We start from the raw sequence: 26,827 nt of genomic DNA, 5'->3' as shown, positions 1-26,827 counted from the left end.
AAAATTCTTGAATTTTGGTCTATATCATGTATAAATATTAATGCTTTTAATAATACTAATAATAATTTTATAATAATATTATTAATAAAGAGACTATTTATAATAAGTGATATTTACAATTTATTATTATTAACAAAAATGATAACTTGAATAAATTTAATTTCTAATATTGAAAATGATAAAATGATAATAATATTAATATAACAATTGTATTTCGATCTTGCAATTAAATATAATACCATTTATGTAATATTATATTATGTGATGTCATTTATTGAATTTGTTTAATAAATATAGGTTTTATATTTCTCTAATAAAATCATAGATTCATAGTGACCTATATATTTATAGATTTATATATATGTAACTATTTTAATAATAATTTAATTATTCTAAATATCATCTTATATTTTGAATTTCAAGTTATTTAAAGTATACTTTATTACTTCAAAATATTATTCTTGTACTTATATTTATAATTATATATATATATATATATATATATATATATATATATATATATATATATATATATATATTTTACAAACAATTGTTCGTGAATCGACGGTAACAGTCGAAGGTCTAATTGAATATAGTTTCAAAATTTTCGAGACTCAACATTATAGACTTTGCTTATCGTGGCGATAACATATAAAGATTAAGTTTAAATTTAGTCAGAAATTCCGGGGTCTTCACATCGGGTCTTACATTAGATCAATGTCATTCGGAATAATGTGCGAAGACATGATGATGAAGATGAAGATTTCGACTATAAAGAAGGTGGGCAGGGGTTACAGTCGAAAAAATATTTAGGGTATGATAGCTCGTGATACCATGTATAGATTAAAGATTAATCATATTCTCATTAATGAATAAATGATACAATATATAGTGTTACATATCTTGGTGGACAAGCCAAACTAATTACACAAAATATATACAGGAAAATACATTCCAAAACAATACATGATAAAATAAGGAATGGATATTATGTACAACTAATCGATATCCTTTACATTTTCTGATAAAAGGTAATTTGGTCACAAGTATATATACTACTATAACTTATGCGTGTAACAGTTTAACACTTCATATAAATAGCAAGTGTTATAGTAGCAACAATGAAAAATATGAAGAAAACGTCAACCGAGAATTGTTTGGGAATCAGAAAACAAGAAGCTACTGAATCATTAATGTTTTATTTTAAGGGACATACAAAAACAATTAAGTTTTTAGGTATCCGCGGGGCTTCTCTTCTTAAATCAAATTTCGGGTCGTCTACAGTCGTAGGTAAAATTGTGGGTTCTTCGGTTGCCAATTCTTGAGGGTCTCCTAAGTCGTATCAATACATGTCTCGATTCGGAAAATTGGTGTCACATAAGAAGTTCGATGGTAAGGTGTCTAAGTCAGGCTCCTGATGACAACCAAGATTTTGGGTTGTTGGGGTAGTTTGAGTGATCCATGTTGAAGTTTTGGTGGGGGTTTGTGGTGGTTGATATTGTTATTATTTTTAACCAATTCGTAGTTGATTTTGAGACTTTAAAGACATTGTGTTACTCACGTGTTGATTTTCAATAGGTTTGTATTGCCTGATGTTACAATCGGTTTCAATGGTTTGGTTGGTGGTTGTGGTGAATGTAATTGAATTGTATTTTTATATTAAACTGTAACACAATTAGATAATTTTGATTTATTTTACTTCCCTCCGTCCTATACAAAGATTTTCATGTTTGACTTTTGATTGGGTTTATGAGATATGAATTACTTATTTTATTTACCATTTATTTAATTAACAATCATAATCATAACTAATGATTAAAAGTTGCTTATAATATTAATTAGTTGTCATATACTATGATTGATTCTCTCCAAAAAAAAATAGAGAGAATATAATTGAAAATTTAAGGGGTTTTATTGTTATTTTGAGTAAAAGGACAATTTTTTTAAGACAAACTAAATGAGTAAGGTAGATAATTATTTTGAGACGTAAAGAGTAATTTAATTCAAATTCTTTTGCTAAAAAATGTTCACGCCAATATTTGAAACTAGTTATGTTAAAAATTTCAAACTGTATTAATTTCTGGCTGCATGAAATATGCATAGGCAATTTTTCATTATTTATTATGAAATCAAAATGTGTTGCCTTTGATACTACTCTTATTTTACACTATCCAAGAACTTCCATAACGTTGGTGTGATTCATTTCTTCTATTCTCTTCACTTACACCTTGCACTTCTGATGAGTCTAACGAGGCTTAGGTGCGGAACCTTCCACTGTCATTGTACCGAATATGCCTTCCACATCACATAACTACCTCACTACTTTTAATTTACAAATATTAAAGTTGTGAAATTTGTTCTTTAAGTATATTAAGAAATTGTAACATGTAACTATTCATTCTATAAACTAATCTAATACACAATAGTTAAGTATAAATTTTTTTAAGTGTAACTTTTAGAGCTAAAAATAGAGAAAATCATATTATTACCGGTGAAATGCATAATATTTGTAAACTTGTAACATGTAACTATTCATTCTATAAACTAATCTAATACACAATAGTTAAGTATAAATTTTTTTAAGTGTAACTTTTAGAGCTAAAAATAGAGAAAATCATATTATTACCGGTGAAATGCATAATATTTGTAAACTTTATCATAACTTATCTGCATCACTTTCGTTGACAATTTTCTTAAAGGTAATTTTTTTTTATTTTACATCTAAAATCTAAATCTAAAACAAAATTTAAAAAACAATTAAAGTTGACTTTTATGCCGGCTATAATTTGATTAATTTCCACTCAATGACTTTTTCCCCCTCAAAACTCGAAATAATAGAATATTACAAAAAAAAAAAAAAAAAAAAAACTGCTCCAGTTTTGACTAACTTTTGCAAATTTAGACTAAACTAGTTATCGAACCCTCGCTTCGCGCCGGGGGTTCGATTTTCAATGTATTTTATTGCGTTTAGTAAAATTATTTTGTGGCTAACGATGATTTCGTTGAAGCGCAACTCGAGTCGAACTAAAAGGTATAACCCGTGAGAAATTTAAATGTTATTTTAAATTAACAATATATGTGCATCTCCGCGTTTCGCTATGGAATTATCGACTTTTAAAAATTTAACGCAAAATCAACGTGTATGAAAAGTATCCCAAATATTTAGCGTTTTTTAAAAAACGTCCGTTTTGTGTATAACTAGTGACATTGTGTTCCTAAAATTATTTCGAGTTTAACGATGGTGTCGGAAAAATTTAACTCGTTGCGAGCGAGAAGATATGACCCGTTGAATATTTGGGTGGAGTTTATTTGAGATTTTTTATGAAAATGGTTAATTAACATTTTACCCCTGTTTGGGGGTCGATTTGAATTTTTCAAAAAAATGTGGGGGCGTGGTTGGTGAAATGAAATTTAGTTAAAATTTTAAAAAAAAAGTGAAAAGTCAAAAATGTCCATAATAACTTTTGTCTATTAGTTAATATGTAAATAAATGTAAATTAGATGACTATTTCTGTTATTTAATAGAACAAAGATAGATTCCTGCTGTAATTTATTCCTGCTGTAATTTGGGTTGTTGAGTCATCCGATGCAAAATCAAGGGCTTGTCTATACTAGACAACATTACTCTCCCTCTTCCTCATTTATCTCTCTATACCTATACATATAGATTCTATATTCTATATACGTATATCTGGATTTCCTCATATTGTCATATTGATCCCTAAATTAAGTGAATAATGCTCTGTTTATTTAGGTAATCGATCTTGATCACCATCAATCTTATGAGCTGACAGTGTTGAATAAAAGGTATAATTTTGCTCCAATCAATTTTGATTTCAGTTGCTGCTGGATCGGTAAAATTGTGTATCCATCTATATACAGATCTTTGGATTCGGCAGTTTTTGTATCGGATCTGTAACGTAATTAGGTTGAATTTTGCTGAGTTTTTGGATTCAATTGATTTATTTTTTTTTAGGTTAGGGTTTTTTTGATGGCTTCAAATCCTTCGTTTATGGTGGAGGATACTGATGAAGATTTTTTTGATAAATTAGTTGATGATGATGATGATTATAAGGTGTCTACATTAACTTCAGTTAAGGAGAATAATGCTGTTGTTAATGATGATAATGACTCAGATGAAGCTAAAGCTTTTGCTAATTTAAGTATTAGTGATTCAGGAACTGGAATTGAAGATTTATCTCCTTTAGTTACTAATGACTTGAAAGATGAGCCTGTGAATAGTACGAATGTAGAATCGAGTCATTTAGTGTATTCGAATTCGTTTGCATTTGATAATGTGAATGAAGGACTTGATAATGGTAATCTTCAGTTGGAGGAGTTATTGGATAGTACTGAAAGTGAGAATCCAAATCAGAATCATGGATCTGGAGGTACTGCTGGTGTTAAAGAGGTGCAATGGAGTGCTTTTGCTTCTGATTCCGTCACAAATGGTCGTGGTGCGTTTGGATCATATCCCGATTTCTTTACTGAATTTGGAAACGGTTCGATTGACCAGATAGGGAAAGAGGATAATTTAGTTAGCAGTGAATTAAACAGTGTCGTCAAGAGTTCCTTGCAGGTGAAGAATGTTGATGATCATTTGCAGACATTTCAAACAGATCAGGCTTATACAGCTGTAGGGGGAGAAGAAAATGTTAATGATTTCTACCAGCAACTTCAAGGGGATCAGGTGTATGCCACCGCAGGGGAACAAAGTGTGAATGGTCAAGATCCGAATAGTAGTCAAAATTGGGAGGAACTTTATCCCGGATGGAGATATGATTCAAATACCGGGCAATGGTATCAAGTAGATGAAACTCAAAATGCTACAAGTCATGCACAAGAGGCTAGTAGTACTTATGTTTCTTCTGAGTGGACCGGCTATAATGATAAATCAGAGATTTCTTACTTGCAGCAATCTGTCCAGTCTATTTCGGGAGCTGTAGCACAAACGGGCACAACTGAAAGTATCACAAACTGGAATTCGGTTTCTCAAACTAGTGAGAGTTCATCAAACTCGAAGTTGGGCTCACAAGATGATAATAATAATAAGGTTTATCCCTCACATATGGTTTTTGACCCCCAATACCCTGGTTGGTATTATGATATGAATGTCCAAGAATGGCGTTCTTTGGATGATTATAATTCACAATCGACTGTTGTTGCTCAGGGACAAGTTAATCAAAATGGGTTTGGATCTAGTAGTACTTATTATGCAAACGACCAGAAAACTTACGGTGGGCAGGGTGAGTTTGAGAAGTCCCAGGATTATAACTGGAATGGTTCTTTTAATAATGCTGAGCAACAGAGTTCAACTACTTGGCAGCCTAATTACGTTGCTAATAGTGTGCCGGCAGCTGATGTGAGAAACAACCAGCAAGTGGCTAACCACTATAACAATAAGATTCATGTAGATAACCATGCTAATCAACAACATATTTATGATTATGGGGGAACAACAACTTCTTCTTTTAACAAAGCTACTCAGGTAAATAATGGATTCCCTGCTGTTTCCGGCTCTCAAACGTTTGTTCCTTTTAGTCAGCCATTGGAGCACAGTGAGAAGATGAATGCCGTTATGGGTTATGGAAACCAGAACCAGTTGGGCTATTCGCAGCAACCGGTTCAGAGTGGTCATCAAGTATCTTATGGTTCTAGGGCAGGAAAGTCATCTGCTGGCCGCCCACCACATGCATTAGTTACCTTTGGTTTTGGTGGGAAGCTGATTGTGATGAAAGATAGTACCAATGTCATGAATGCATCCTATGGAGGCCAGGTTAGCTTGTTATTTATTATCTTTGTGGTGGCAATTTCAACCCGTTTACTTAAAAATAGTTGGTTTTGGGGTATGTTTATCATAATCAAGAGAAATTAAAAGTTTGGCTAAAAAAGGAACAAGCCAATGTGGTTTAAGAGGTAAAAAGTGGTCTACAGTCTTTTCTCAGCGTATCAACTTCTTAAGTTGTTTTATGATAAAACCTCTTAGATTACTAGCACTATAATATCGTTTCTATTGTTATAGTTAATGTTGTAATTAACCAATTAGCTATATACAGTTTCTTATAACAATGGAGATTAAAGTGGTAGTGGTCAACCTCACCTCACCCACCATTTTGACCTGTACCAAAAGAGGACCTGTATCAACCCAAACCCATTTAACCCCGTCGCCCAGTCTGCTCATCTTGCCGCCTCTAGTTATCAATTTATATGTCTGAGTTCATAATATATTTATCTATTACCTAACGCTTATTTACCATGTGTTATTTGTTTGTCTTGTTGAAGGTATCAAATTCTGGGTCAGTTTCAGTTCTTAACCTTTCTGAATTTGTCACCGGAGACGCACATGCACATGACTATATTCAAACTCTTTGCCAACAGTCATTTCCCGGTCCACTATCCAGTGGGAATGCTGGCGTTAAAGAATTAAACAGATGGATGGATGAGAGAATCAAACTCACAGAAACTGCTGATTTAGATTACAAGCAAGGTGAAGTTGTAAGATTGCTCCTTTCCTTGCTAAAAATAGCTTCGCAACACTATGGAAAACTGAGATCTCCTTTTGGGTCAGACCCAACCGTAAAGGTATAAGAAAAGCCTGTTTATCTTTCAAGTATTATATGTGTCTCGGTATAAGAAAGTCTAAAGGTTACAAAGTTGTTAAATGAAAAAGAAAATGTTTACTAAGAATGGAGTATGTAAAGCTTCCAATTGACTGTCATGAATATCATACAATGGAATGTAAAATTGGTATTTTGACTAGGAAAACGATGTCCCGGAAGTTGCTGTTGCTAGACTATTTGCATCCGTGAAGAACAGTTCAGAGTACAATAATTATGGCTCTTTTGTCCAGTGCTTGCAAGAATTACCTTCTGAAAAACAGACCCGGGTATTTATCATCCTATAGTTGTTCCCCCTATTTAAAATTCACAAAATTCTCTGTACATAAGAAAATTTATCTTTCTTTCAATGGCAATGTATAATGTATAATGTAAGTGTTATGACTTAGGAAACTGCTGCTGAAGTCCAAACACTGCTTGTTTCTGGCAGAAAGGAAGATGCTCTTCTTCGTGCACAAGATGGTCAATTGTGGGGCCCAGCACTTGTTCTTGCAGCACAACTTGGTGATCAGGTCTCTCTATTTATCTTTTTTTTTTATCTTCTTTTTTTTTCCTCTCTCTCTCTCTCTCTCTCTCTCTCTCTCTCTCTCTCTCTCTCTCTCTCTCTCTCTCAACAGCAAAGACCCGCACACCAATTATACACTTTCTTGATTCACTTTGTCTCATTTGAGACTTTAATCTTCAACCTCTTGGTTGATGAGCTACCTAGTTACTGCTAGGCCAAAATTTTATGTTGAACTATATAAAATATTTGTGATCAAATTCGTATATATTTATTCTTTGTGGTTGTTCTCTGTTGCAGTTTTATGTGGATACGGTGAAGAAAATGGCTCTTCGTCAGTTAGTACCAGGATCACCTTTACGGACATTATGCCTGCTTATTGCTGGTCAACCTGCAGATGTGTTTTCTGCTGTTGCTGCGCCAGGTGGTGGCATCTCCGGTTCTGTAAATATATCCCAACAGCCTGCACATGTAATGTCACAAGTTCTGCTAATTATTTACCTATGTTGCTTTCGTAACCCCTTTTGTTATTCAACTAGAGGTGGCGGTTCTGATCCAATTATCTGAATTGGGCGGGCCTAGGTTTTATTTCGCCTCCAATATTTGAAGCAGGTAGATTTGGTATAAAAGTGACTAGAAGAGTTTTTCAAATGTTCAAAATCTTCTAATTGATTTGGATTATTGTTTCAATGATATTTTGTTCATTATATAATACATATAAATATAAATATTAAAGTTGAACTGATAAAAAAAGGTAGAAAGGTAGAAGGTTTTTCCCTGTTCGGGCCACCGAGTGATCCGACCCATACTCTGATGTACGTAACCCAACATGATTACTCCCAGTTTTCAACCCTTCCCTTGATGCCACAAATTATTCGTCCTAGGCAGGATTCGAACCTGATTCGAACCTGAAACCTCTTGCCCTCTTTCAAGGAACTCCCAACCACTGGGCTATCTTGTAATGGTTCAGCACATCTTTTATCTTGTGATAAAAGATGGCTAAAAATGGTATTGACGGGTCGGCACAACACAAACTCTGTTCGTTTGGTTCCTCATTAGAAGTGGCTTGCTTTGACATGAACCTGTTTTGACATTTTGCCACTGCTAGATTGAACATTACTGGCAGACAGTTCACCAAGAATCTGCTCACGCTTAATTGTGAATATAGCATGTTTTAATTTCCTCTTGACGTGTTAATTGTTTCTTTGCATTAGGCTCAAATTAGTGCCAATGGTATGCTTGATGATTGGGAGGATAATCTGGCAATGATCACTGCCAACCGTACAAAAGATGATGAATTAGTGCTTATTCATCTCGGAGATTGTTTGTGGAAGGAAAGGAGTAATGTAAGTACCTGGTATTATGATCAGTTTAAGCTAGATGTAGTATGTATATATACATATAACCTTAATAATATCTATTTACGGAAATAATATTACTCCGTAAAAAGTTTTTGCTGGTTGACCCTCCCCTCCTTACCCGGACTTATCCCCCATCGTCTCACTGGCCGACCTTGACCCCTTTTGAGGGCATATCTAGTATTCAGAGTTTGCCTCGATTTGGTACCGCTCTCGCGGCCCGCACCGAAACAGTGCTTTACCCCTAGATGTCCAGTCCTTGGGCTGTTGAACAGAATCCAACCACACCGGAATGGATGGTACAAAGTCCTCCAGCTTTTCATACTTTTGGAGAACTTACCAAAAAAAGGTTACTCATTTTGACTGTTGACCTATAGTCAGCTCATTTTGCTACAATCTGGGCAATGCCAAGCTTGTAGAATTCACTAGTCGAGACTACTTTGACCGAACAAATCTGACTTTGACCTAAAAATCCTGACTTTGACCTACCAAATTGGACATGACAACTTTGACTGAATAAGTCAGCCAAGTTGGAAACTATTCGGAGCACTTCAAAATCCCGAAGACTAGTCGGTGGACTTTTACAAGCATGTCATATTATCAGAAAATCTTTCACCTTTCATGATCTTGATATATAATTTCGTTTTTGGTAACATTGTTTATTTATTCAGATAATTGCAGCACATATATGCTACTTCGTGGCAGATGCAAACTTTGAGCAATATTCTGACACTGCTAGGTTGTGTCTCATTGGTGCCGACCATTGGAATCATCCACGAACATATGCTTCCCCAGAAGCTATACAGGTCTCAACTTATTTCCTCTTACTACTCTAATACAATTAAATGTTTGATGATCCAATATTGCCTAAATGATTATAATGCTCATTAATAAACGAGATACGGTAAAAAAAAAAAATTAGACCGGAATCAAAGACACATGTATCAATTAATTATTTGTTATGATGTAAATGCTGAGTGGGGTTGAAAACTTTTCAAAAACAAAAATGTTGCATCTTGTTTGGACAACCCATAAAAGAAAATGCTATATCTTTCTTATCTTTGGTTAATATTCCTTTGTTAGTAAAGAGGAAAAAACTATTGTTCAATCATTTAACACTCAACTAGTAGCCTTGCAAACTGCCGCAAAGTTAATTTTTATATTGTTCAACCTTTCAAAGATTTAATGTGTATTTTTATAATCAGATATAATATATCCTTTACTTGTTGGTCAAAATAACAAAACCTTGTAATTGTGAATTCAAACAGAGGACAGAGGTTTATGAATATTCAAAGATGCTTGGAAACTCACAGTTCACCTTGCTACCATTTCAACCATATAAACTTGTATACGCTCACATGTTGGCTGAAGTGGGAAGAGTTTCAGACTCACTGAAGTACGTGTAACTGTATAGGAAGCTTTTAGAGATGGCAAAATGGGCAGGCTTGGCGGGCTGACCTAAAATACTTTTGTTCAAAGTTTTAAGCCTTCTTTAGTCAATAAAAGTTAACCAAGTGATTTGGGAGGTTAACCTTAAAAACTATACTATGGGCAACTTTTTTCCGTTTGACCTTTCAAGCTAGTAGTTTATTTTTGTAATCTACTCGTTTGACTTATTTTAAGATAGAACATAACTTAAAAGTATCCATTCTTTATTGCCATCTTTAGAAATTATAGTGCTTCCTTAGTTCATAAACTTTCTTTCCTTATGCGTTTTTTCATTGAATCAATGTCATCTTATTTCAGGTACTGTCAAGCGGTAACAAAATCATTAAAAACTGGACGTATCCCTGAGGTAGAAACATGGAGGCAATTGGCTATATCCTTGGAGGATAGAATTAAAACTCACCAACAGGTATTTCTTTTATTTCTAATCTCTCTAATGTTAAATTACTCTGTTGTCCTTATCACTCTTTCTTTTTATCTTAGGGTGGCTTCTCTGCAAATTTGGCACCTGGTAAAATAGTTGGTAAATTGCTGAACCTTTTTGACAGCACTGCACATCGTGTTGTTGGCGGTTTACCACCACCTGTTCCTTCTACATCTGGTGTCAGTTTCGTCCCAAACGACTATCATCACCAACCACCAAAGGTATTAACTAGTCAATCAACAATGGCAATGTCATCGTTAATGCCATCTGCATCTATGGAACCCATTAATCAGGGTGATGGAAGCAACAAAATGATGATTAATAACCGAAGTGCTTCAGAACCTAATTTTGGCCGATCTCCCATGCAGGTTGTCATAACATTCATGTTCATCTCACTCTTTATTTAGGATTATCTAAATAAGGATTTTTTGGATTTTCTTTTGGAACTGATTATTTTATTATTGTAATCTTAGTAGAATGTACTTGTAGTTATTTGATTATCGAGGACTTATAGTGATACTAGGTTTCATATGAGCTGCAACACAACTCATTGTACTTTTCATTATGTGATATTTATTGTGGAAACTTGATGTAGGACCACGATGTAACATCAAAGGAAAACTCTGCGGGTTCACAAAGTAAAACTCCAGGGAATACTTCAAGGTTCAGTCGGTTCAGTTTTGGCTCCGGGCTATTTCAAAAGACGGTGGGCATGGTTTTAAAGCCTCGGCAGGACAAACAGGTACCATTCTCTTTTTCATACAGATTTAATTATGAGCAGGTCAATTGAGGTCAGTTTTGGGTCGGAAAACGGGTTTATTTATTTGATTTAGTTAGCTTAACTCCTTTGACCCGTTAAAGATACAACATAACCCACAAAAAAAATGGATGGTCATCTCTACCTCTGAATATCTAATCATACATCCTGCTTAATATGGTGGTTATCTTGATTTTATTTTATGTTTATATAATTAATTTCACATTTATGCAGGCGAAGTTGGGCGATCAGAATAAATTCTATTACGATGAGAAACTAAAGAGATGGGTGGAAGAAGGTGTAGATCCTCCAGCAGAGGAAGCAGCCCTGGCTCCGCCCCCAACAATGGCAACCTTCCAAAATGGGTCACCAGATTATAGCTTAAAATCAGCTTTAAGAACTGAATCAATCAGCAGTGGGAGCTCAGAATTCACTAGCCCAACTCCCCCGAGTCATGGTTCAGGAATTCCACCAATCCCCGCCACGTCAAACCAATTTTCTGCACGTGGGAGAACGGGTGTTCGAGCTAGGTATAACTCATTATCCCTTATGTTATTTGGTCAGTATAAAATAGCATGTGTGTGTTTTAAGTGTGCAGTTTGGATTTGACCATATGCTACTAAATAATCTGAAAAGATGTCTATAATATAACGTGTAGTATGAAATAGTGTTTTAACTACTCCCTCCGTCCCATATTAATAGTCCATAAACAAACAACACACATTTTATGAAATCTCTTCGTTACAGTGTACTTTTTCTTTACTTTACAGTTATATACCTTACTTTTTCTCTATCTTTTTGTCTTATATGCAAACGTTAAAGGTATTAAAGAACTTTACCTTATTATACTTGTCTATTTATGGAACTGAACTATGAACTATCAATTTGTGACACCCAAAATGGGATAGTGGAATATGGGACGGAGGATGTAGTATAACATGACCCACTTCGTTGGGCAATAGTAAAGAAGGCCTGAAAAAGAGAAGCCCAAAAAAGAAACTGAAAAAAAATAGATTGTTTTTTACCTATGACGTCATCAACTGGAATAACAAAAAAAGGAAAATTATAACGTCATGCTGGCGTCAGCAGCCGGGAAAAGAGGAAAATACTCCCGTACACAGTAAAATCCCCATGATGATTAGTATATATATGTGAAATGAATTGTGCTTCTGCTGTTGTTCCCCATATATAAACCCTGAGTTACGTTGACGTCTTTTTGACAGATATGTTGATACGTTCAACCAAGGAGGTGGAGGAACGCCGACCAAATTATTCCAGTCACCTGCGGTCCCTACCATCCAACCACCTAAAACAAGCGGCAACCCGAAGTTTTTTGTTCCCACAGCTGCCCCTACAGCTGTTCCTGAAGCAGAACAATTAGCGGATACTGTTCCTAATAACTTGCAACCAAGTACCTCATCCAATGATCAAACTTCCTCGTTCTCTTATTCTGCTAGCCCATTATCGGCTGGTATGCCAAAATATCCATCCATGGATGATATGTCAAGAGGGGGAACATCAACATCCACGTCATCATCATTAACTAATCAGACAATGTCACGAAGAACACTTTCCTGGAGTGGAAGTGCCCATCAAGATATTTCAGTTTCTAGTAACAATGAGTTTAAACCGTTTGGAGGATATACTGGTACGTTTATGCCGAACCAGACTAGTTTGGCACACTCGTCGAGTGACGATCTCCAAGAAGTCGAACTTTAAAGCAAACAAGAAAGTTCTGCCTCTTTTTTTTTTTTTTTTTTCCTCTTATAATTTTCATATTACAAATACCTTGTATAATGGAAGGCAATTGAGGTTAGTTGTTTGGGAGATAGATTCTGTTGAATTGTAAAGAGTTGTGGTTTGGCAAAAATAGTGTTTTGCCAAAATAGAAGAAATGGTTACTGAAATTTTTGTATGTCTTTTTAGTTATGTATCATGTATCATGTATTATATTATAATATAATATATAATATAATATATAATATAATATATAATATAATAATAATTAATAATATAATATTATAATATACTGTATAATATAATACCATAGTTATGTAAATGTTTTATATTATAATATTACTAATTACTATTATTATAGTTATATCATTATTACAAGTCGCAAGCACAAGTCACAATTGTGAGATCTCTTATGTGCCGTTTAAAAATAATAATCAAGAAAGAGGAAGAAAAAATTAGTTTAGGGCGCATTGATATGATAGAAGAATTCAACGTATTTATTAAAGGTATTTTGAGCTTAGAGTTCTCACTATCGTGTTTCGTAGTATGTATTCGGTTTTGAGATTTGTTTCTTGTCAGTATGCATAGCATGTTGGGTTCTTTCTAGTTAGTTCTTGTCCCAACTTGTCTCGGTTTTTGTTATGGTATAGTCAACATGAGGCACGATATAGATAGTGCGTATATTCGCCGGTTCTAGGTACCTAATCTGAATTATCTCTTGTATCTTTTGTTAATTAAAGACGTTTTCGATTTGAAAACGTTCTCCGTATTTATTTATAATTTCGTTAACTTTTGCCAAAAAAAAATATGTCACAATTCACAAGTCTCAAGGACATGACCTCGTGTACCTTGTGACTTGCGTAGGTCATTCACAAGTCGTAAGGTCGGTTTGACTGGAATTGGCCAATAACATATACATTTTAGGTTGCGACATGTAATTCATCGGTCATGGCTGATAAATCGGTAGTTGAAAAGTCACAAGGTCACCTTGCAAAACTTTGCGACTTGCAAGGACATTTTAATAAATAAGTTTATTTGAGGCCGTATCGTTATAGTTTGTTTGAAAATGAACGTTTTGGTTAATACATTATTCTATGAGCTCATGCATTATTTAGAACTTGAGAGATGGAAGATCATAAAAAATAACATGATGTATAAGTAGAAGTTGATTTTTCTACTATCCAAATTACTTCCTTCACCATAAATTACCATAAATAATCTATTAGTAAGTTGTACTTTATAACTAAATAATGCATCTATTTGATAAATGTAGTAATCTTGATGATAGAATATATTATTGGTTATTTTAAATTATTGAAATTTATATTATAATTATATCATTCTAACCTAAGCCATTATTTATTTATAGTTATATCTATAATTTCTTTTATATTGCTAAAATGATGATGTCATTATTAGGCTAAATTCTTTGTTAAAAAAAAATAAAAAAGAAAAAGAAAAAAATCTAAGCATTGTGGATGATGTCATTAATCTAAATAATTTTGAATTAAAACTAAATCTTATCTTATTAATTAATTATTATTATTATTAAATCTTATTAATAATTATTCTAATTATTAAAATTAAATAATTTTAAATTATTGTAATTAATTATTTTGAATTGAGTACGGTAAGGTATAAAAGTTAGGCAGAAGGAAACCAATTTTATATTTATATTTTTAATTTACATTTATAAAATAAAATGACAACCAATATTATCTATTATGATTGGATGTGAATTGTTTAATATACATTTTAGGTGTTTGATGAAATGTTTAGCTGACAAGTTTTCTAGTCGGACTATGTGGTTCCACTGGTCATTAAACTAAATAACTTTAGCATTTACGTTCACTTAATACCTAAAACATGGTTTCGTTTAAACAAACATGTGGTTCCACGGGTCACTTCACTAGTTTGATACTAATTGTATATATATTAAATTATATACGGGATGAACAAGTATAGTATTTTAGTACCATTATAAACAAATAAAATAAATTAGATAATTAAACAACAAATACAACAACGATAATACTCTAACAACCAACAGGTATTAAAACAATCTTTTTTGTAATATTCAATGTCGTGTTTTTGAGATATGAAGAGGTAAAGAACACTCTCCCGATAAATTTTGAGTTTTTATATCTATCCTTGTGCACACAAAAATGTTATCTTAATAAAATTAGTGTTCATAAAAAAACTCAAAGTAATGAACGAATTACAAATTGCAATTACATTACATTACATTACAAACAATATAAAAATAAAATATAAATGTAAATGTAAATGAAAAATATAAATATAAATATATACATAATAGTTTTTATAACGATATCTTTTAAAACTGTCATTACAATGAAATATAAAATTAATAATTAATAATTAATAATGTTAATTATTCTATGACGATTATTAACAAATACGGTGTATAAACCTTTTGCATTCCAACTAAATTTATGCTGAATATTGACTGTTTGTTTATGTCTGCAAAATAACTTAATCATGTCTGCAGCAGTTAGAAACACATTTCTAAGTCTGCGATGCTGCAGACAAAATAAGACAGTATTTTATCTTATGTCTTCAGAAAAATAAACAGTCTGCAATAAAAACGTATGCGAACGCAGATACATAAGACATAATAAGATCTGTAGACTGAAAAACAAATGATACCTTAGAAAAATCTTAAATATAACTCACAAAACGTAAAAAAATAAAGGGGACGTTCATTTTTAATTTATTGTTTAATCTTAATTATCTAAATATACTAAAACACAAAATTGCCCACTAACCCTAGGGATGGCAATGGTCACACGATCCGGTGGATATCCACCCGATCCACCCGCTTCGTAATGGATATGGATGAACTTAAATGGATATGGATACGGATATGGATGAAACTAAATGGATATGGATATGGACATGGATGAAAATTTTCAGCCATGGATATATCAATTACCACCCGAAATACATATACAAGTACATAAATATAGATATATGTTTACACATTTACTATTACAAGTTCATTTACCGTTAGATTTACATTATGCTTTAAAATCTATAATGAAATAACTATAATATATTACAATAAAATACGTATATCAAACAAAATAAACTTACAAATTTTGTATTTATTTTTTCATAATGTATGTTTTATATGTTATATAGTAGATTTGACTTACATATTCGACAAAGATTATACATTCTTATGGATAAATTTTAATTATATCATGTTATAATTATTTTTGCTATACTAAGTTTTTATTTTAATCGCATATTAAAAAATATTATAACATTTTTAAATATCTATTGGATATCCTTTAACCCGCTATATTCACTGGATATGGATATAGATGGATGACGTGAAACTAAATGGATATGGATATGGATATAGATGGACAAAAATTAAAAGGATATATATATATGGATATGGATACGGCGTGATCCGATGTATTGCCATCCCTAACTACCCCTTGTGGAATTAGTGTCGCATTTGGATTAAAGTGTCATTTCACAAGATTTTTACCCATGTCATTTTATTTATTATTAATTGATTAAACGAATAATATACGTCGTGTGTTCTTTCATGCGATGAAATCATACAAACCCTGGAAAACTGAACTATCGTTGTTCATTTCTTCAAAATTTTAACCATTGATTCAAAAACCCAAAACTTCAATTTCTGAATCTAATGGATACATCGAAACTTCCCGATACTCAGTATCATCATCAACAACAAGATTATGCTACAGCTGCAACTGCCGTACAACCACCACCGCCTTACGCTCAATCCTATAATTACAATTGTAGTTACAACGATCCATCACTACAACAACAATCACTTCAATATGATGCTTCTTCCTATCATAATTATTATTCAAATTTGTATCATCATCAACAACAACCTAATGTAGGATCCGGTTCTGGATCATTAGGGTTAGGGTTTGTGCAGGATCCGAATATTGATTCTGTGAATGCCGGATATTTAGGGATTAATCCAGCTATGATGCATTACGGTCAGGGCCATTTTCAATCGCCGGTATGTTTGAGAAATAATGATTATTTTTTGTTATTATGTATGATGTATGATTAATACTAATATTAATATTAATATGATTGTTGAGATTTTGATTATGTTAGGTGTTGCCATTTTTGTGGGGGATAATTCATATGTTTATTGATAGTTATATTACAGTTAACTACATTCGTATAGACTCTGCTTTTCATTATTAATCCTAGCTATAGAACATATCGGTGCGTTTAGAATATAATACTGAAAATCTACATTGAATATGGTGTGTTATTACTTTAGGCTGATATGAAGTGATTGGTTATCGAAGGCATTCATTCCGTTTTATGAAAGTCATTTGTAGATGCGTTTGTTTTGCTATTTGCATTGTGTGTATCTTTCTCACGAATATATATTAGGTCTGCAAGGCTGCTCTTTTATGCTTTTAAGTGTACAGTGCATACATGTATTAATTCTTAAAAATATTGGAAAAGTAATTATCAAAACAAAAGGATGGGATTACATAAATCCATAGTAAACCATTAGATATGTGATTCGGTACGGACACTTTAACAAGATCTACATTCTCATTGTTTTGTACTTTTGTATGTGTTGTGATCACCATTATGTCGATGAACCAAGCTAAAACAAAGGTGCTGTGGGCGTTAATGGCTACTAGTCACTATTGTTCACTCGTGGCAATAAAATTTGTTTTATAGTCAATCAACTCCTTCAATCTCATAAGAGCCACAACTGTTCTTCATCTAAAAAATGTTAAATTTTTGACATAACAGATGTGTATTTGGCTGGTATCAGACCCATGTAGCACTTGATAAGGACACCAACTCATATATTGGTATTTCCTATATTTGATTTATTTAAACTTTTTTGCTCACGTTTCCTAGCTTCGAGTGGATGTGGTTGAAGTGAGTTACTTTTTGGGACATAAAATCATCATTTGATCTGGGCACTAATCACGTGTTCACACATATAGTGCCATTTATCATATTCAAGTAATCTATCCAATCATTTGGATTCTTTTCGGCGCGGTAGCTTTTCGGCTATCTAGATAGCAGTAAAAGTTATATTTCCAGGTTTTTGGATTTCAGCCAACAAGACTTGTTGCTTGTTATGATGGTTTAAGAGATTAATAAAAACAACTAAATGTGATTTATATGCTCTGTATGGACATGTGTAACTGTTCAGGTTTTTATTAGCGAGTTATATGTGGAGAGCAAGCCTTAAGTTCCTGCTCAATGAGCCTGACACAAATGATGCATTGAGGATGTCGAACAAAAGTTGGTTCTTTCTCTTTTAGTCTCTTACAATGGAGTGAATGTGTGCGAAAGAGAAATAAAGGTAACATTTATGATATTAACGAGAAGAAGTCGCTCCAAAACATCAAGTAGGTTGGCAGAACGCGTGAGAATCGGACTGATGGGACAACACATCAGGATGCATTTGAGATGTGTTTTCAATTTTCCTTTACAATTGAAAGCACTACTCATGTTGGTCCTATGTGATTCTCAAAACCTATGTGATGTTTTCCTTAGAGGTGGAAATATTGACCCATTTACTTAAAAATGGGACGTTGTGGGTTGTGGTTTACCTTGAAGTGGTCAAATCAATTTTTTTTTGAAAGGTGAACAGGTCAAATGGGTTGAATGCTGCTGATAGTCTAAAGTCTGGTACATTACCTTTTATAATTGTAAAAAAATTTCTTTGTTTTTTAACAACCACGTTCCATTTTTTTTAATTATCCGTAATCAATTTCGTTATTAGTATAAAAATTTAATAAGGACAAATTTGTAACGGACAACCCAACTTGACCTGGTTCAACCTGACCGGCCCACTCATATGACCACCTCTAGTTTTCATTTATCTGACCATGTATTTTCTTGATACTGAAATTAGCGAAATGGTTAGTCAAGAGAGCTAAGTAGCTATTCATTTCTGCTTGATTAGTATCAAAGAATAGGCAATGGCACGTTCTTATAAGCATCAGTTTCTGCCTGATTAGCTTGGTTTTGTAAAAATTGTATTGTACTTTAGGTAATAGATTTGTGTAGGTAGTTCCTCACCATATAGACCTATCCATTTTGTGCAATCTCTGTAAACACACAAATTATTGTTGGCCTTAAGATCATATATCATATCGTAGATCATACACCCTTATAAATTGTTTTACCCTTTTCTTCATATACTTGCATATTTAAATAGCCGAACTGACACGAATACCCCTTTTTAACGAAATAGGAAAACTATGTTTCTTAACTTCAGTTATTACCATATATGTCCATAAATAAACACACAATTTTTGCCCTACTTTATTTTTCATAAATTACTTTTATATATTACATGCGATGTAATTTACTCCGTAATAGCCCACCTTTGAAAATGAAACCAACCACATTGTGCCGTCAGATTATATCTTGTTTCATTGCATATTAAAAAGACTATCTGCTTGGAGAAATAAGCGGAAAATATTTGTCTTATAATATTTACTTTTCTATAACCATCACAAGATCACGTATTGGCATTGTGATATCCTCACAAGATCACCTATAGGCCGTGTACATCTGAGTAAAAAATACTGCACTCGAAACTGTAATATACCTTTATTATATAAATAATGAGACTATATGAGTAACTGAATATGTACCCATGCATTGTGTGGGCATTTTGTAGTTTAGATAAACCCGCGTTCAGTATGTTAGGGCCGCTTAAGTGTTCATATGTTTATCATGTGATGTAATTTCTGAAAGTAAAACTTGTTACAGCCATTCTAATTGATAACAATCATGAATACATCTGGTGTGTGTAGAGGATTAGGATCCTCTCAGGTAATAAAATTACTTGATAGGTCAAGTTATAGTTTTTAAGAGGAAGAAATGTAGCGGTCGAGTATTCTGTTTTTTTATTTTTACTATTTCTTTATTCTCAAAACAATTACAACTTGAGTGCTCAGTGAAAGCTCGTAGTGCTCAGTTTTTGTGTATATGATAACAGTGATGATGATTACATCTGCATTATTTGCTATAATGCATTGTGTAAACTTTACTTTCAACTAACTCACCCCATTTGTAAAGTGGGTTCTTGCCTTTTGGCCAAATTCGAACCTGGCTTCTGAATGACCAAATTAAACATGGACTGAAATAGGCTCCATTGAGGTCAGCCCAAAGGGAAGGTTTTACCGACCCGATCCGGGACTAAGGTCCGGCCCGCCTGCCCCTCGGGATGGTTTAAGGGTTCGGATCCCTGTGATCGTGGTTCGGGTTTCCTGCCCGAACGTGTGTGTGTGTGTGCGCGCAAATGATGACTAGGCTTCGGTCCGGACTGATGCAATCTTGCCGTTCAAAAAAAAAAAAAAAAAATTGTATTTATATCATACTAAATATAGTACGGAGTATTATGTTTAGATGTTTATTATTTTGATCCTTGTCATATAGTTACTTGAAGATTCATAGGTTAGCTTTCCTATACGAAATCCCATGAGATTATGTAGCAATGTTTAGTAACTTATCAGAATCGATTCCTTCGTTCTGTAAAGAAGATATAACTAAATTAAATCAACTTTGACTGAACCTGTAAAGATTTCAGTCCATTTTATTTTTACGTCTAATTAAAATTAAATTACGCTTATTTATCACTTTCATCTCAAATCCCGACTGTTTTGCAGGGTGGTCACTCTCCCTACAGAGGTGGTGGTCGTGGAAATACAAGTTCCCGGCCACCAAATACTAGCCGCTCAGGCCCAACATTTCGAGGCAGAGGACGTGGTCGTGGATCGGGTAGGGGCGGAAGACGGGCCCCACCATTTGTTGCATCATCTTCTCATCCCGAATCTTCAGCACAGGCCAACGCGCAACAACCTCCCCGGATCGCATGGTGTGAATTGTGCAGGGTTGATTGTACCAGCATGGAAATTCTCCAGCAGCACAATAATGGAAAAAAACACCAGAAAAATCTCCAAAAATTAGAAGCCATGAAAACAGTGTACCAACCTGTAGTTGATAAAGTAATAGAGGAAAAACCTAGTTCTGATATCGGTAAAAATGAACCAGACAAGCAAGCCATACTTGGTGCTATTGATAACAAACCAGAGACAGACAAAAACGAAAACCAAAACCAAAACCAAAACCAAGAAACGAAACCACGGATGAAACGGAAAATGAAAGGTGGTGCTCGTGGTGGTGCTCGTGGGGCTAAACGTTTAAAACCTAAGGCCCCACGAAAGCCAAAAATAGTGATCCCATTGATGTGTGATTTGTGCAATGTGAAGTGTGATACACAGGAAGTATTTAACCGCCATGTTGGTGGTAAGAAACATATGGCTAAGCTCAAAAGGTTTGAAGGCCATCAAGCAATGTATGGTCCCACAGCGGTTCAAGCACTTTACCCTCCTAACCCTCTTTTACAGACATTAGTTCATCAGCCAGTCTATGATGGTGCACCAAGCTCTTATCATGCACCTCCAGAAGCTTATATACCACCCCATGGATCCCAGAACCCTAACCAACAACTCGCTGATGCTCCTCTTGAATTTGTAACCCGAAATGTTGCTCCTGAACCTCAAACTGAACAAGTATCAACCACAGTTCAATAATCCAATGCTATGAAAGTTTCAGGTAGACCTAGTCATCTCCTCTTTACAGTTTCTGTTTTAATTCCATGTCTTTACCAGGCTGAACACAACACTGTAATTTAGAGTTCTTTATGATGAATGTTTTTTGTTTTCTTTTTCGTGTAGAAAAGATGGACTCTTAGTGTTGATAAGGAATTGTAGTCATGCTGTGAAGACTATTCATTTGCCTTGAATTAAACAGTTAATTTATATATATTAGGAGGTTATGCTTTTATGTTTATAAAGGAGTTGGAAGTCAAGGGGTCCAAAATGAAAATATTTCATAGTATTTATGGTGTATTTATGTTAGGGACTCTTTTGTATTTAACAGAAGTATAGGGGCTCGTTTGTTAGTTAGTTGTCCTGTTCGTTAGTCAGTTAGGTTATATGTAACTAACTGTCCAGTACTCGTTAATTCAATTGAATGAGAATATCACATTTTCTCCCAAATTGATCTGTGCTTCTTTTTCAGTTATCACCGTTGTCACTTAATTTCATGGTATCAGAGCGTACAACGGTGTTAACTGAAGAAGCACAGATCAATTTGGGAGAAAAATGTGATATTCTCTTTCAATTGAATTAACGAGTACTGTACAGTTAGTTACATATAACCTAACTGACTAACGAAGAAGACAACTAACTAACAAACGAGCCCCTATACTTTTGTTAAATACAAAAGAGTCCCCTAACATAAATACACCACAAATACTATGAAACATTTTCATTTTGGACCCCTTGACTTCCAACTCCTTTATACTCCCCCTCAAGTTGAGAGTGTGATGACGTAGCAACTCCCAACTTGTGAAGAAGACGATGATGTTGTTCAGAAGGAATAACTTTGGTAAAGACATCTGCAAGTTGAGATTGAGTAGGAACATATTTAGTTGTTACATGCCCTTCTTTAATTTGATCTCGAACATAATGGCAATCGACCTCAATGTGTTTCGTTCTTGCGTGAAAAACAGGGTTAGCAGCTATATGTATGGCAGCTTGATTATCACAATACAATTCAACTAGACCCAAATCTTTGAGACCTAAGTCTTTTAATAAGGTGACAAGCCAAGTAATTTCACAACAAGTCAATGCCATTGACCTGTATTCTGCTTCCGCAGAAGAACGAGATACAACTCCCTGTTTTTTAGATTTCCATGAAATTGGTGAATCACCCAGCATAATACAATAGCCCGTAGTAGATCTACGTGTCATTGGGCAGCTTGCTCAATCAGAATCACAAAATGCTTTCAATTGAACAGCAAAATTAGATGCTATCAAAATTCCTTGAGAAGGAGATAACAAGAGATAACGAAGAAGATGTTTTACTGCTTGTAGATGAACAGAAGTTGGAGTTTGCATAAACTGACTAAGCAACTGAACACTATAACATATGTCAGGTCTGGTAATGGTTAGGTAAATAAGCTTACCAATAAACCTTCTATAAACTTTTGGATCAGGCAAAGGTGTACCAACATCTGCAGTTAATTTTGAATTCAAATCCAAAGGAGTTTTATAGGGTTTGTGATTAATCACTCCAGCCTCCTTTAACAAATCCAAAGTGTATTTTCTCTGAGAAATGAAGATACCCTGCGCAGATTTGGAGACTTCCAATCCAAGAAAATAGCTCAAGGAACCCAAATCCTTCATATGAAAATGAGACTTTAATTGATCCTTTAGCTGATTAATATGGGTCAAGCTGCTACCAGTTATCAAAAGATCATCAACATAAACCAATATAGCAGTAAATTGATCATTATCTTTTTTTAGTGAAAAGAGAATAATCAGCTTTGGACTGAGTAAACCCAAAAGTCATTAAAGCACTAGACAACTTGGCAAACCATTGTCTTGGAGCCTACTTTAGACCATAGAGAGACTTTTTTAAATGTGATATTCTCATTCAATTGAATTAACGAGTACTGTACAGTTAGTTACATATAACCTAACTGACTAACGAACAAGACAACTAACTAACAAACGAGCCCCTATACTTCTGTTAAATACAAAAGAGTCCCCTAACATAAATACACCACAAATACTATGAAATATTTTCATTTTGGACCCCTTGACTTCCAACTCCTTTATATAGGGTGCAAAAAGTAATCTTCTGTATTACTTTTGGAAGTAACTAGAAAAAAATTCGACCACGCGTTGCTGCGGTTGTATTCAACGCGCGGTCGAATGTGGATATACGTTGTTTGATACCTAATATATCTAGTTGGTTGGGTTGTTTGTTAGACGTGTATGTATAAAATATAGCCCGAAATATTTAGTTTTTTTAACGATGTCCGTTTCGCGTATAGTTAGTCGCGTTGTGTTCGTAAAATTATTTCGAGTTGAACGGTGGTCTCGAAAAAATTTAACTCCCACCGAGCGAGACTATAGTGCCCGTTATTTAGTTTTTTTTAACGATGTCCGTTTCGCGTATAGTTAGTCCCGTTGGGTCCGTCTGATTTTTTCGAGTTGAACGGTGGTCTCGGAAAAATTTAACTCGGACCGAGCGAGAAGATAGGGCCCGTTAAAAATTTGGGTGGAATTGTTTTCTTTTAATTTAATAAAATTATATATTTACGCTTTCTACCCCTGAAAAAGTGAAAACTGAGTTGAACGGTGGTCTCGGAAAAATTTAACTCGGATCGAGCGAGAAGATAGGGCCCGTTAAAAATTTGGGTGGAATTGTTTTCTTTTAATTTAATAAAATTATATATTTACGCTTTATATCCCTGAAAAAGTGGAAACTTGAGAGGCCATTGTGTAAATTAAGCCGAAATGGAGGGACCGTTTGTAGTGTGAAAACAAACTCAAAACGACAATCCGATGTAATTGAAACGACGATGTCGGCCATGCCTTTTAATATGTAGGTATAATATAATATAATATAATTTAAGGGTAGTAACTTGATATTTTTGAATGGGTTAAGACTTTAGAGTAGAAAATGTCATCAGTTTTGTTAAGTTATTCTAGACATGTTACGTGTTGCAATATGTGGGTTGATATATTTCATCTCGCACTTGATTTGCCTATTATAGTTATGTTTCATAAATGTTACTGATCGATATCAGTATTGAATAAAATAGTCGAGGGAATAATAATAAGCTTAATAGGTTGATATATTATTAACTGTTGTAGTTTTAGGGGTAAAAAGTATAAATATATAATTTAATTAAAATATATGAAACTAATTTCACCCGAATTTATAACGGGCATTATCTTCTCGCTGAGTGCGAGTTAAATTTTTCAGAGACCACCGTTCAACTCGAAAAAATCTTCCGAACCCAACGGGACTAACTATACGCGAAACGGACACTTCTAAAAAAAAACGCTAAACACAACGACAACCCGTATCTTCCCGCTCGGCACGAGTTAAATTTTTCCGACGGCAGCGTCAGACTCGAAATAATTTTATGAACAAAATGAAACTAACCACGTTCAAAACGGGCACTCTTTAAAAAACGCTAAACACAACGACAGCCCGTATCTTCCTCCTCGACGCGAGTTAAATTTTTCCGACAGCACCGTTAGACTCGAAATAATTTTATCAACAAAACGAAACTAACTACGTTCGAAACGGATACTTTTTTTAAAAAAATACTGAAGACGACGACACCTACAACGGCGCTTAACACACGGCCCGTTTTTCCATCTGTAAATACACAACGCTACATTAAATATGAATACGCAGGCCGAAAGCCCCCGCCGCAACGCGCGGGCCGGTCCGAACTAGTTTCATCTAAAGAGAAGGCGATGTCTTAGTAAGCGGCACACAGAAATATTAACCTTCTTTGGGATTGATCTGTTCAATCAGGTACTAGATGAATAAGACGAAAGAAAATAATTGTCTAAAAAAACCCTTATTCCAGCCATCGACCTCTAAATCCTAGGTCGGTTTACGCGATCTATCTTGTAGGTTCACCGAATGTAGCTCAGTTATTGAGTCAATCCGAAAAAACCTGTTAGACCGGTTTTCAAGAGCTTCTTAATCCACTCGTTTTATATCCACGAGCATCCAATCCTAGCTTCATGAATGGCTTTTAAGGCCACTCCCTGTTATTCTATTCTTTAACAGAACTTCTCTCCTCCACATCCGCGTCACATCACCACAAAAACTTTTAACATTCTTTTAACTAATCACTCACTATCATACACTAAAATATTATCAACAATTATACCCTTAAGTATAAATGTACAACTAATTAAACATAATGTACAAGATAAAAAGGCATTTGGTCCCACCTCAATTCGTGAGACTTCCTTTGCAGTAGTAACAAACGGGCCCATTAACAATTTGCTCTCTATGGATGTTTTTTTTTTTTTTTTTTTTTTTTTTTTTTTTTTGGCAGAAAACAAGGAATTAAATTAAAACGCAAATCATCAAAACAATGATTTGAGACATTACAAAGGAATGGCATCATGAATAAGACCCAAAGAACATAAAAGACCGACATGGTCTGTATAATCAAAAATCTAACCACAGGAAGCCATTTGCAAATTGGTTAACACACATAGTCAAACAGAACACAAGTGGGTGGCACATCAAATGGGGCTTTAACATAGCTCTTTCACGAGCTATAGGCAATGGTCTAAGATCTTAACCCAAAGAGACCAGTATGTATCACGCAGATTGTCATGTAGACTCAATATGTATCATGTATAATGACACGCAAACTCAGTTTGTGACACGGAAATTCTATTATCTCTCTCCTAAACTTAGTAGGTTCAACTCATTTGAGATTTGAATTCCCCCGAGTATAAGTAATGCATTTTGCAGATGAAATTTTAGCGTCAATTGTTATGATTTTTTTTTCCCCCCCCCCTTAACTTTCACATTCAAGTAACATAACCCAACATCAATGTTACTCGAAATGATTTTATTAATTTTTTTTACTCTCACATTCAAGTAACATAACCCATTGTTGGAGTAATCGGTTATGTTATGGTCACAAGTTTGGTTTAATATTTTAAGTTAAGTTTTGGTTTAATAATTTATGTTAAGAGTAGATTAATAATCAGTTAGTATTGATCTATAGGTGCTAGTTCTAAATAGATGTTTGTCTTTAAATTCGTAACTAGAATTGGTATTGCTATTGAACGGTTCTTTAGGTGAGTTGAGGAGTGCAAAGAGCGGGTCATACTTGTACCACTTTTTTAGTATTAGTTGTTGCTTTCATATTCCCACGTACAGTGGTTAGTAGGTGGTGTGTAAGGCTATTTATAGCCCTCTATTTGTTGAATAAATGCAAGCTTTTGGTTCCATTCTTTCTTCATATTTTTTCTTTCATAAAAGCAGTAACACAAACGCATACATTTACTCTATTAATTAAGTTTTGGTGAAAGCTTAATCCTACATTTGGTATCAGAGCGGATC

The 26,827-nt window shown here is 34.1% G+C and overlaps 3 protein-coding genes across 4 annotated transcripts; 2 read left to right on the top strand and 1 right to left on the bottom strand.

Moving 5' to 3' along the window:
- The first annotated feature begins 3,975 nt into the window (after positions 1-3,975).
- On the top strand, positions 3,976-13,040 carry LOC139886462 (protein transport protein SEC16B homolog). The gene is made up of 13 exons (XM_071870284.1): positions 3,976-5,776; positions 6,283-6,582; positions 6,761-6,886; positions 7,007-7,129; positions 7,420-7,590; positions 8,334-8,465; positions 9,149-9,283; positions 9,746-9,873; positions 10,224-10,332; positions 10,407-10,715; positions 10,943-11,089; positions 11,339-11,634; positions 12,328-13,040. Exons 1-13 carry the CDS (start codon positions 3,992-3,994, stop codon positions 12,821-12,823), a joined length of 4,257 nt encoding a protein of 1,418 aa, XP_071726385.1. The 5' UTR covers positions 3,976-3,991; the 3' UTR covers positions 12,824-13,040.
- Positions 13,041-16,438: 3,398 nt separating this feature from the next.
- On the top strand, positions 16,439-22,413 carry LOC139861286 (uncharacterized). 2 transcript variants are annotated; one of them, XM_071849669.1, is made up of 3 exons: positions 16,439-16,877; positions 20,527-21,475; positions 21,603-22,413. In XM_071849669.1, exons 1-2 carry the CDS (start codon positions 16,530-16,532, stop codon positions 21,451-21,453), a joined length of 1,275 nt encoding a protein of 424 aa, XP_071705770.1. In that variant the 5' UTR covers positions 16,439-16,529; the 3' UTR covers positions 21,454-21,475; positions 21,603-22,413. The 2 variants fall into 2 exon arrangements, with proteins under 2 accessions (XP_071705770.1, XP_071705762.1); XM_071849661.1 differs by having other exon boundaries at positions 21,598-22,413.
- Positions 22,414-22,689: 276 nt separating this feature from the next.
- On the bottom strand, positions 22,690-23,517 carry LOC139879289 (uncharacterized mitochondrial protein AtMg00810-like). Its single transcript, XM_071865415.1, has 2 exons — positions 23,414-23,517; positions 22,690-23,257 (listed from the first exon to the last, which is right to left on the bottom strand). The coding sequence occupies exons 1-2, from the start codon at positions 23,515-23,517 to the stop codon at positions 22,690-22,692; spliced, it is 672 nt and encodes a 223-aa protein (XP_071721516.1).
- Between the last annotated feature and the right edge of the window lie 3,310 nt (positions 23,518-26,827).

Source organism: Rutidosis leptorrhynchoides, chromosome 1, assembly GCF_046630445.1.
Source record: "Rutidosis leptorrhynchoides isolate AG116_Rl617_1_P2 chromosome 1, CSIRO_AGI_Rlap_v1, whole genome shotgun sequence".
Taxonomy (NCBI): domain Eukaryota; kingdom Viridiplantae; phylum Streptophyta; class Magnoliopsida; order Asterales; family Asteraceae; genus Rutidosis; species Rutidosis leptorrhynchoides.
Note: the sequence above shows the minus strand (reverse complement) of the source record. Positions and strands in the feature narration are given on the sequence as shown.

What these genes read in the sequence shown, in the direction of transcription:
- LOC139886462 (XM_071870284.1), top strand. Translation starts at nt 3,992, where the DNA reads ATGGCTTCAAATCCTTCGTTTATGGTGGAGGATACTGATGAAGATTTT. An exon ending in GGTCAGACCCAACCGTAAAG is followed by an intron (nt 6,583 to 6,760) that starts GTATAAGAAAAG and finishes TATTTTGACTAG; the next exon opens with GAAAACGATGTCCCGGAAGT. An exon ending in CAGCACAACTTGGTGATCAG is followed by an intron (nt 7,130 to 7,419) that starts GTCTCTCTATTT and finishes TCTCTGTTGCAG; the next exon opens with TTTTATGTGGATACGGTGAA.
- LOC139861286 (XM_071849669.1), top strand. Translation starts at nt 16,530, where the DNA reads ATGGATACATCGAAACTTCCCGATACTCAGTATCATCATCAACAACAA. An exon ending in AGGGCCATTTTCAATCGCCG is followed by an intron (nt 16,878 to 20,526) that starts GTATGTTTGAGA and finishes ACTGTTTTGCAG; the next exon opens with GGTGGTCACTCTCCCTACAG.
- LOC139879289 (XM_071865415.1), bottom strand. Translation starts at nt 23,517, where the DNA reads ATGAAAATATTTCATAGTATTTGTGGTGTATTTATGTTAGGGGACTCT. An exon ending in GTTAGTTGTCTTGTTCGTTA is followed by an intron (nt 23,258 to 23,413) that starts GTCAGTTAGGTT and finishes GGGTTTACTCAG; the next exon opens with TCCAAAGCTGATTATTCTCT.